Here is a 12,389-nt window from a genome sequence, read left to right as displayed (position 1 = left end):
AACAGATGCAGAGAGTAATGGAATTCATAATCTTCTGGGGAAGCCCTGTATTAGGGACTAATGTGTTAACAGTGGAGGTTTGTGTTTAAAATTAATCTAGAGTTAACATATGTTAAGCTTTGCATGAAGAAAACCAGGGGTACCACTTTATGAGATTAATGCAGACCACAGGCTTATTATCCTGGGCATCCACAATAAGAGCAAGAATCCATTGGAAATGCTCGTGTCACTTCCACTTCTACATGTTTTGGGAATGCTTTGTAATATCCAGTCATTCCATAACTATTAGAAGATGGAGATCCTCCATATGTACATATATTCTCTCTGAGAAAATTTGTTCCTTATGAGTCCTATGTAAATCACTATTCTTTCATCACAGGAGTGAGGAACGGAGACAGCTAGAATAGGAATGCTCTTCCTTTGAGAAAAGCACTTCTTAGTAATATCTAGATAAGTCTCTCTTTTGAGTGAAAGGCATAGCAATGTTCTTACAGATATGTTCTTAACAATATAGTTATGCCAGACTGTCATCTACCCTCCCACACCTGCTTCAGGGAAGGAAAGAGTGATAGTGAGTAGAGTGAACACACATCTGTGTTTTTTGCATACATGATGCCATAGTGGTACTAATTCAAATGTGAACATTTGAGTGGGAGGACATATACACACATGATGTTTTGCTTTTTGCAGTCACAGGTTTGCTGCAATGAAAGCAGTTGACTAGAAAAGACTTAAGGATAGAACGGATGTCAACTCCGTCACTAGATGTCAGGGACTGTCTGGACACTGAGGAGTGATGGCTGGATACTAATGACTGGGCGCCAGGAGAAGGGGGGTTGGAGACTGACTTGGAAGAAGGGATCACTTGCAGATAGCTGAGATTCAGCTTTTGCAAGAGCTGTAAATGAGCAAGATCTACATACGAAAAGTAGAAAGAGAGGCTTGGCATGCTGTTGAATACAGGAAAGCTGATAAGTGGATTTCATTACAACATGTTGTGCACCATCACAGTTAGGTTTAGAGGATTCTACAGTGCCACCAAGCCAACCCCAAGGCCAAATATATATTCTTCAGGTTCTCAAGAACCCTCATAGTCTGAAAAGTAGGAAAAAACCCTTCTTATTTAGATAGACAGTGATTTGTGCCTTCCTATAAGGTACCCATAGGGACGCGGGTGGCGCTGTGGGCTAAAGCCTCAACGCCTAGGGCTTGCCGATCGAAAGGTCGGCGGTTCGAATCCCCGCGGCGGGGTGCGCTCCCGCTGTTCGGTCCCAGCGCCTGCCCACCTAGCAGTTCGAAAGCACCCCCGGGGGCAAGTAGATAAATAGGTACCGCTTACCAGCGGGAAGGTAAACGGCGTTCCGTGTGCGGCTCTGGCTCGCCAGAGCAGCGATGTCACGCTGGCCACGTGACCCAGAAGTGTCCCCGGACAGCGCTGGCCCCCGGTCAATAAATGTGAGATGGGCGCACAAACCCCACAGTCTGTCAAGACTGGCCCGTTCGGGCAGGGGTACCTTTACCTTTTATGAGGTACCCATACGAGATCCAAAAAAATAACAAACACAGATCGTAGGCAGGGAAATGGGGATGAGAGGGGCAATGAAAGGATAATGGCTAAAGCTAGAGAAGCGAGCTCCAGCAGCAGTCAATGGTATTAGAGCATCTTGAAGACACGAAGCAGCTTTTTGGATATATCCCAAAAAGCTGATCTGTCTGAGGATATGAGTGAAGGGGCTTATCAGTGTGTGGTGACCTGAATTTGTAACGGGGTTTTCACTGGTGTCCAGGAATGAGCAAGGTAATATTAAATAAAATACAGAGGTTATGAGTAGTTGTCAGGGTTCACATCAATTAAATTTCCTGCCACAGAGTTGTAGCAAATTCAAACAGACATCTTAACCAATCATACTGTGTACCCGTGAGCTTGTATTTCCCAGGAAATAACATAAGAGGGTGCTAACTTTTAATTAGAGCGCAGTATGCTTACTGATACAAGGGAGCGGGTGGCGCTGTGGGTAAAAGCCTCAGCGCCTAGGGCTTGCCGATCGAAAGGTCGGCGGTTCGAATCCCCGTGGCGGGGTGCGCTCCCGCTGCTCGGTCCCAGCGCCTGCCAACCTAGCAGTTCGAAAGCACCCCCGGGTGCAAGTAGATAAATAGGTACCGCTTACCAGCGGGAAGGTAAACGGCGTTCCGTGTGCTGCGCTGGCTCGCCAGATGCAGCTTGTCACGCTGGCCACGTGACCCGGAAGTGTCTCCGGACAGCACTGGCCCCCGGCCTCTTGAGTGAGATGGGCGCACAAACCCCAGAGTCTGTCAAGACTGGCCCGTTCGGGCAGGGGTACCTTTACCTTTACCTTTATGCTTACTGAAGGAAAGCTATCACTTGCAAGGAATAATTAATGGCTGGATTAGTGGCATTTTCTGCATTAGATATGTCACTGGGTTTGTGTGATTAATTAGGTTTGCACGTACGTATCTCATTATGCATATTGTTAGTAACTTTGGGGGCATTGTTGTCAGCAACACCTGGAGGGCCATAAGTTCCTCACCTTTGATTTAGATCATTAGTAAAGGTTTTTTATACTTATCCTGCCTACCATCTTGCTCTCCTGGAAGAACTGCCTGGACTGAATAAGGAGCTACATCATTGCTGTTGGTGTAGGGCTGTCAAACATTAAGACCCAAGGGGCTTTTAAAGAGGCTCTGAGTCCTCAATGCTTGATCCAAACTGCTGGGCAAAACTGCTGGGGACCTGCTGCTCCTGCTCCTTTGCTTTTTTTAGGGCAAGCAATGGCATCTTGAAAGAAGTTTTAGATGGTAGGGAAGTGGAAACTGGAATTTTTAGAAGCAAGTTATGAAAGAGTTGTGAAGTAAGTGTGGCTGGTGTTGTCTGTGGGCTATTTTTATAAGTTAGCCACTGATCTGTTACTGGTTCATCATTAAAATTGGGAAGTTTGTGTGTGACCCCTGTGCAGGGTTGAGGTTGAGAGATTTTGGTTCTCCAACCTTTTTGAGTTTGATGCCTGAGTGCTAGATGTTCTTGAAAATATCACAGCAATTAAGCAACTGTTTACACAATATGAAAGGTTATGTTCTCTTGCAACTCCTAGCAAAGTTGCTTATAATTACCTAAGCAGTATTTGCTTGTTTCATTGTGGCTTTATTAGAATTTTGGTATTAGACCAAACTAGCATCTAGTAATATTTAATCAGAGATCTCTGCATCTGCTTTAAGAAAACTTCCCTGGTATTCTGTTGTGAACTGCATCTGTTGTCACCCATGGAATGATGCCTGCAGGACTTTATCTTTAGAAATTAATTTCTTATTTGCCTGCTTTCTTCTGTGTTTAATGATACACTCATAGACAAAACTCATTGCTTCATTAAAGAGCATTAAAAAAATCGCTATAACAATCCCACACAAACTTTTTGTTTAAGATACTTTCCTTATGTGTTAAATGAGTGTCTTTTGATCATTTGATGGCTGCTGTGCCCGCTTTGTGTCTTTGAAACCTCTGTTCAAACTAGCAAACCTTATCAATTAAAGGTTCTGTAATTTACCATTTACGATAAGCTATATGAGATTAACATTTTAGTATAATTGCTGTAAACCTAGGGTTCTATCCAATGTGTGCAAGAGGAACAGACTTACGCTTGTGCAATGGGACTTAATCTTCCTTACTCCCTCATTGCAGCATTACTAGCACTCTCAATCTCTGCATCAGGGGATAGGGAAACCCTCCATAGTAGATTCTGGCAATGCACAGGGGGCTGCAGGGAGGAGAGGAGGAAACAAAGCCTTGTGCAAGCGGTAGTTTGCTTGTGCACCATTGAATTCTGTCCCTATTTTCAAAGGTATAAATGAAAATTAAATTGTAATTCTTTGTTCTGCTTCATGGTCTCCGTGCAGGCACACATGTGTTATCTTCCTATATAGATTGGGATTCAGGATCCTGCAAGCTAGTATTTGCAACCTGTCAGCTCTAGTGGGGTAACCCACCCGCATTGAGCATAGTTTTAACTATGGAAACTCAGCATATAAATAAAATGATTATGCTTCAAGCAACAGAATTTTGAACCAGTGCTGACTGCCCTCAATAGTTTAGTTATCCTATCTACAGTTGCACCCCCCACCATATATATGCCTGTACAAAGAAGAAAACTATGTTGCTTATACGTAACCAGTTACATCTGTGCAGTTACACAGTTCCATCCTCCTTCCCAGCTTCAGACATTCCATTTAGTTGCTTCTACATCAAACTAGAGAAAAAACAGAAATGAACAGCACTTGCTCTGCTCTTTGAATCATACATATTGAGGAGGACATTTCCCTGCTCAGAGGCTTTGGATCACTGTTAGCATTTGCTTTTCGTGCACCGTATTGCAGTCATGAGCCATGACTACTGATTCAATAAATCTACTTTGATTTTAAAGACTGAAAAATGATGCAAAAATTGGCACCTTCTGAACTTCAGCTCATCTCTACTATTAAGTAAACTTGCTAATAATTTACTATGCTTGAATCATGGCACGACTGGAGCACTAGTTTTAAACTTGTAAAGTTTTCTAAGTCCTGGGTATTGCATACCTCATAAAATACCTCTTTGTTTACCTATATCAAATCAGCTGAGGAAAGCTTGCTTTGTCTATTTCCAGGTTTTACAGTGATGGAATGAACTCCATGAGCATATCTTCTAGTGTTAAATTCTGCTGGCACATTAGGATGGTTTGTAAACACACTGCATATGCTTATACTCATTAATTTCAGTGGGACTAAGTGCACATAATTGGATGCAGCATCACGGCACATAGTGATTGATGCCTCACTGAAGGAAACTGCAGAAATTCCATTGATTATTATGGTTCTGGACTGAACTCTAAATATGCACTTTAATTTATTATAAATATGTCCGTGTGTGAAATGGAATAAAGTTACTTCTCCAAAGATATGTTACAAACTGATTTGGTCTGATAATTGTATGATCAAGAGTAAATCATGAATATTGTACAAATCAAGGGAAGGGGGAAGTTGAATCTGTGCCATGTGCAGTTGGAAAGAAAGATCTAAATCAGACAACCATGAACATACCTCAAGAGCACAAATAGAGGTGTCCCCTTTTGGGTGCAAAAGCTGCATGTTAACTGTCTAAACAATATCCAATCTCAGAACAGTAATTATAGTGTTTCCAATGCTTTAGCATTCTTCTTTCCTATGACGCTATGTTTAGCTGACATACTGAGAGAGAGCATGAGATCAAAGCTAAGACTTTAATTTACAGAAAAGAATATTTTCTGTTTTCCAAAAGGGTATTGAGCTGTATGTTATGTTAGTCACTGTTTCCCATACTTGTATTAAAATAATTTTCCTGAAATAGCCCTTATTATTCCATATCTTTCAGAAGCATTATGTTAGAATGCTTAAAAACAGAAGAGAGGGAAGAGGTTAATTAATAATACATCCTGGGGAATTGTTAAATGACAAAAGTAACTTCAGTTTCGCCATGGTTCGAAGAATGGGATCATTCACCCTGTACTGAGGCTTAAATAACATGGTATGCAAACTTCCTTGACTGAATTAGCACATGAACCTGTCCAGTGATGACTTCTGGCCTCTGCTTCATCATCGCACCCTCATCACCCAACCTTCAATTAAAGCTTTCTTGGAATCAAGCATGTCACCGTTGACGGCAGTGAACATAATGTCACTCGTTGACTGACACCCTGTAGTTTCTTGCAGATCGGAAGTGATCTCTAAAAGCATACTATTTATGTCGATTCTGAAATTCAAGGCTTAGTACCGATTACAGGCTAAATTTGTTGAAATGGGAAGTGGTGATAATTCCCAGTGACCTGTTTAAGACAACATGGTATCTGCATTTTATTTTTGCCACATGGTATTTTCCACACATTTTCCCAAGTGGTTGTCAAAATGTTCTTTTTCTGCAGTTCTTGATTAATGTTGACATTATTGTAACTGTGAGTGCTGTGCAATATGAGAAACATAAGCATGCTTAAATCTCATTGGAACACATTGAATGTATACTGGCGTGCCTTACTGTGCGAATAATTTCAGACACTCACTACTCTCGATAAAATATAAATTAAAACATTGTATACTTTTTTTCTATAGCACAGATAGTTAGTGAAACTATAGAAGTGTGAAATCTGTCACAAAGGTCCAGAAAATTACACACTCAAGTAATTTAGGACTGTAGTATTTTTTAACACTTAGATGTTTTGTTAACTAATGAAGACTGTAGCCAATCAGTTAGTGCCAGTATCTTAAAATGTTTGTATATGTGCATATTTTCACATCCAAACTGGCAATGTTTTTCATCTGGCTCCTTTTGCATCAATAAATGTAATTTACTCTTAGATTATTTACTGATGTAATTTACTCTTAGATAATTTATGGATGCATTTTTTAAAATTTATTTTTTTTAAAGCTAGAGTTCAGCCGCTGCCCATGTTAAGATTCCTATAACACATAATGTAACCTCATTTCTAGCTTTTTGATGTGTGTACAGCCCAAGCACTCTGGCCTCACCAGGCTGAAGGTGAGTCCTGGGTGCAGTTTCCATGCCCTTTTCCATCTATTCACATTCTTTTATTAATAAAAAAGGATGGGCTGGACAGAGATATTGAGACTGTGCCAAGAACCCCTATTCTCCACAACAGCTAGACAAGTGCTTATGCATAAAGGTGTGGAGGGGAAAACTGGACTGTATTATTCCCTCTGGGGATAACTTAGTACTGTGAACACTTAAAATAAATGGAGCCATCTTTGTTTAAATAATAGTTGAAGTGAAAATATATATACATTCCCACTATCCAGACTGAGTGCTTTAAAACAAAACACAAAACTATGTATTCAGTAGTGTTGTCAGGTCTTACTAGAGAACCAGAGTTAATTTCTAGTCTTGATAGGGGTATCTGCTGATCAGCTCAACTACCTTGAGAATACTGGAGCTTGACAATTATATTCTAATCCTGAGCCTAATTTCACAGCAGCCTTCATGTTCTGTTTATTACTCCCAGGGAAGTGGGTATAGGATTGCAGTTTTACTGAGATACATTAAAAAAACCAGTAACATGGGAGGCTCTTTAGGATGGCAGAAAGTTCCCATAAAGAAACTGATTATTTGAGCTGGATATTTGATGCTTATATTACAGGTACACTTACCCAGAATGAGATGATATTTAAACGCCTCCATCTCGGCACTGTGTCATATGGAACAGATACAATGGATGAAATTCAGAATCATATTATCAATTCCTATTCCCAGGTATTTTGTGCTTGTCACTTTCCTTACTACTGCTGTAAAACAATCTCAGAGCCAAATATAGGTTTTTGAAAAATGTGTACTATAAAAAAATCCCAATGCTCTTGATGTTCATTGTCTTAATTTTACCAAGTTGGTCAGAGCTGCAAGATCTTCCTTCATGCTTGCATTGCAAAAGAAGGGTCCTGAAACACAGCAGTAACAAGAACTGCAAAGTTCACTTCGCTAACCACAGCGTACCTCCTGTCATATCAAACCAATCTACCTTAGTATAAGACCATCAGACTGCAGAAGTGGAGGGTGGGGTGGCAGCACTTACTGACGTCCTGCCACCAGTGTCACTGCAGATACTGGGAGAGGGGAGGTGATGGGGAAGTTGGCGGAATGCCAAGATACAGTATCTTATTTTGCTGAAAAGTCAGATTTAAAAAAAAAAAAAATAAAAAAATTTCCCATTCCTTCATCCCAGTTTATATTTTTATAAACATCTCCAGGACTTTTGTTAAAGGATTTTTCAAGCTGTCAACTAACAGTCTTCACCCAGAGTGATTATTTCATATACTTTCAGCACAGAATGTTCCAGTACTTTTAACCCCATTACACAGATATAGGAAAATAACTGAGATGGGGGTTTGCTTGAGGCACCAAGTGAGTTCATGCCTAAGGAAAGATTTAAACTGGGAACTTCTCTGGCTCATAGTTCTCTGTGCTATACAAACTAAGCAAGCTCCAACCATTTTAATGAAACCTACCATAGACTACTGATAAGTGGTACCATCTCCCTTCTGTGACATCTTTTTCATTTTACAAGGTTTTAACTTTCAGATAATTTAAAACATCAATGTTACTTTTTTATTGGGTTTCTGTATGTGGTCTTCCCCCCTTTAAGTGCAGTGGGGCTTGCACGTTTTACAGAACAGATCCATATGAGAAGGCCAAAGTATGTTTGTTAATTTGGGATACATGTTTGTGGCATTATATTCTCTTTGTAAGAAAATGCTTCCAACCTCATGTAGGTCAAAAAATATCTAACATGCATCCATACAAGTTTAATTGAAACTGAGATTTAGCTGATAGTTGTTAGTGCATGCATACATTATGCTGCTGTTACAACCACCAGGCAGAAAGATCTGCTTTATTTACCTAATACATCCTCACTCTTTCAGAGCCTAAACTAACTTTGAAATGAAGGGTAGAGAACAAACTGGAGGATTTTAGCATATTTAAAATCAAAGGCTTTGCAATTAAAAAAACAACACATGATAGTTTCTTTCGTTTGAGAAAGAATTATTTTATTAGTAAAATTTCTCTCCCGCCCCCCAGTTATAAATATCCTAATAAACAAATTTAATTCTGCCATACTTTCTTAGTATGAAAAATGGAGAAATAGCCATCATTTGGGAAATAATGGTTTAATTGTTGTTGCTTCCAAAAGTATGTATGGCATATTGTTTTATTTAAACAATGATTATTAAAGCAGCTAGTTATACAGTAGTTCTTGCGTGGCATTGATTTTTCCCCTTGTTTGTGTTCAGTTTTATTATTAAGATGACAATAGTCAAGTAGGTCCACTCTAATGCAACACACAAATCTATTATAACCTGATTATATTTCCCCACTGGAAGCATTTTGTGATAGAGGGCATAATCTTTAATGGAATTTGTGTGAAATTAAATTATACAAGCATCAATAAACATAACATAATTCAGAAGGAGTAAATCAGCTTAATTTATTTGTGGCTATAATGGCATCAGTGTTAGCAGAATGTAAATGCAAAGGTTTAAAGCAGTAGCTGAAAAGCAGTGCCAGATGATCAGAAAGTTAAACCCTTTATTAGACTACACTGTAATTTGATGGGCAGAATATTCACGGTTCAGTGGATCAGTACATGGAGTCAAAAAGAAATGCTTGCTTGCCAAACGGGGTTTCAGTGGTGTTACCCTATAGAGAACAAAAAGTTGGTTTGAAAATACAAGTGAGGTGAGAGGAATTGTTTAGTAATACTAGCTTAAAATATCTCTTTCCAAGAAGTATTAACATTAGCATGCATTATCTTGCCTTTTTACAGACACATTTGTGACTACTACAAGAGAAAATTCCTCCTGTACTTCAGCACATTACTGTGGCATTGAAAAATAATAAAATCTAGCAGTCAGTAAAATCTGTGTTCTCCATGTATATAACAGGGACCATCTGTGTTCTCAAGGTGCAATCCATCTTGGAACTCTTCCCGTGTTAACTTTCCTGATGCATACTCTTAAAGTACATATTGAAAACAGCCTGAAGCCACAAGGTTTTATAACGTGTGGATAGTCAACTCCTGAAATCCTGGTCACCTTTGACAGCTTGGAAGGTGCAAATAAACATCTTCTGGCTTTCCCAGTACCCCTCTTGGCAACACGTCAGGAAAAGTAACATGAAAAATTACCCTAAAGCAGTACATCCCTGCTTAATGGAAGAGTCATATGTAATTTTCTATTCTCCATCCCCCAGCTTTATAAGAAAGCATGTAACCTGAAGCTCTGTTCAATTCACAATATCCCTCAATATTTTGAGGAGCAATATTTTGCAACTCACTTTGAAGAATTTGTCTGAAATATATTCATTTCCTACTGGAATTATAAGGCCAGGGAAGCTTAATAAAGTGGACACCATAACAAACATGTTTTAAAATACCTGCGAGGTATTCTTGGCAAGAAACTACAATTTCAACTCATACTTGTAATGCAAGGATGGGGAAGCCTTTCATTCCCTCAGGTTTCATTCTTTTGTGGGCAGCTTCCAGGGGCTGTTTTCCAGTGGTCGGTGTGTTCACAGGTGAAAGTGGACAGAGCAATGGATGCGAGTTTTGCCTTTGTAGAGTAAACTACTTATGACAGAAGCCATAAGTTTACACACACACACACGTATAGATAAATATAGATATATGGCCAGCTATCCTCATTCCACAAAGAGGCTTGGAAGGCCAAGCCTGAAGTTTCTCACCCTTGCTGCAATATATATATGAGCTATATTTTTATTTGATCCGGTTATTCTGTGTATATTTTAAAGGTGCACTCCCAGGCAAGTGGAAATGGTACAAGTTCAACACCTTCCAGAAAGATGCAGTCTTCTGCACCAAAAGTTCGCAAAACTGTCAGCAGTCGAATACACGAAGCAGTAAAAGCTATTGCGTTGTGTCACAATGTTACACCTGTATATGAATCCCGAGCAGGAGTAACTGGAGAAACAGAATATGCTGAGGTAGATCAGGACTTCAGTGATGAAAACAGAACTTACCAAGCTTCTAGCCCTGATGAGGTAAGGCTTCCATCATAATTTTTATATTTTCAACTAAGTTGTGCTATTTATATTTGTCACTTGCTACAGAAAATGTACAGGGTGAGCTCCCATTGTTTAACCCCAGCTCCTGCCCACCTAGCAGTTCAAAAGCACGTCAAGTGCAAGTAGATAAATAGGTACCTGCGGGAAGGTGAACAGTGTTTCCATGCGCTGGTCTGGTTTCACTGGAAGCGGCTTAGTCATGCTGGCCACATGACCCAGAAGCTGTCTGCGGACAAACGCTGGCTCCCTTGGCCTAGTAAAGTAAGATGAGTGCGGAACCCCAGAGTCGTCCGCGACTGGACCTAACACTCAGGGGTACCTTTGCCTTTACCTTTACAGGAAATGTAGTAAATAACAACTGGGTTCTCCTTGCTATACTGTATTTGCAATGCTTAGAATAGAGCATAACAACATTTACAACTGCAGAAGCATTGATATCATTCCAACAATTAATGGCACACAAAGTGCAGATACGTAGTTTGATATGTTTAGAATACAAGAGCCTCTGAAATACTGTGATTTTAAAGGAAAATTCATCTGCCAACTCAATGTTAGATGGTGTGGCAATCTTTACAATATATCTTCATGTGGTTAAATCCATCTGAGGAAGGTCATGTTTGGATCCAGCCCATGGTTGGAAACAAACTCATTTATTTAGTGAGGGTGAGGGGCTAGCCTCTTTATGCAAGGACCCTGGTGAGAAGCCATTTAGGGCATAGGGCCTGCTTGTGTGCCCTGATGTAACAAGAAGGGAATAGTGACAACGCTGAAGACTGAATGAAAGGTAGTCACTGGATTGAGTGAGACAGTGCCAGGTTAGTCATTCACCATTATATTTTGGCTGGTTCACCACCTAGGTCAGGCACTATCCAGCATTTATTTGCTGTTTTGTATTGTTTTGCTAGCCATCATATTTATTGTATTTTTATTGTACATTTCTTCGTATTACTGTTCTGTTTACCACTTTGGGGACCAAAAATCAGCATATACATAAACCACAATATAATTGACATATAATGATTTTTCTGAATGAGCATGGGTCTATGTAACTACAGTTAAATGAGCTGGGAACTCTGGTTATAAAATTCAGTAATGATGTTTAAATAATTAGTTCCGAATTCACAAAGGAAAACCGTTTGATTTTCCTTTTTTAAAAATTGCATGTTAGCTACATATATATTGAATTGTTTATCGTATTCTGAATTTATTAAATTTGAATTTGGGGGCAGGGGTAACGGGTAGAAAACACTCTGTAGTGGGTACCTGAAGCTGAGGGTGCTCTGCTTTGGGTGCTTCCAGGTCTGAGGCCTTCTCATTGGCAGTACCAGCCCCCCTGAACTTTCTGCCTAGGAGAGTATGGTAAATGCTGTCTGAGCCTTTTTTTAAGAATAGCATTTGCTGGGCTCATGAAGTCTGAGATGGTCTGGTAGCTAGTATTTTAGTGGATTACTCTTTTATCACTGAAGTGCTGCTGTTATTTTAATTGTCTCCTTCTATTCTATTCTATTCTATTCTATTCTATTCTGTTCTGTTCTGTTCTATTCTACTATGTTTTCTTGGTTTTAAATTTGAAAGCCATTTTGTAGATACCTTTTGTAGGATACCTGGTATCGATGTCAAGCTTACCAGTTGGTAGTTACCATTTTAGCAAGAGACAGTTCACATGCCTTGATATGCATGATCACAACATATATCCATTATCAGCCATTGCCAATCTCACATGAGCGGACTCCCCTTTCTTCTTCATTCCGCAGCCACCCCTGTGCCCCTATCTGCTCCAGAG

General features: G+C 39.8%; 1 protein-coding gene across 6 annotated transcripts in view; it reads left to right on the top strand.

Moving 5' to 3' along the window:
• Positions 1–12,389, top strand: part of ATP9B (ATPase phospholipid transporting 9B (putative)) — a 115,103-nt gene that overhangs the window by 84,141 nt on the left and 18,573 nt on the right. For all 6 annotated transcript variants that reach the window (XM_082234948.1, XM_082234947.1, XM_082234951.1 and 3 more), the window contains 2 exons: positions 7,173–7,285; positions 10,334–10,582. In XM_082234948.1, coding sequence (XP_082091074.1) covers positions 7,173–7,285; positions 10,334–10,582 — 362 coding nt within the window. The remainder of the gene's footprint in view (positions 1–7,172; positions 7,286–10,333; positions 10,583–12,389) is intronic.

Source organism: Podarcis vaucheri (genome assembly GCF_965113315.1).
Source record: "Podarcis vaucheri genome assembly, chromosome: 8".
NCBI lineage: Eukaryota > Metazoa > Chordata > Lepidosauria > Squamata > Lacertidae > Podarcis > Podarcis vaucheri.
Note: the sequence above shows the minus strand (reverse complement) of the source record. Positions and strands in the feature narration are given on the sequence as shown.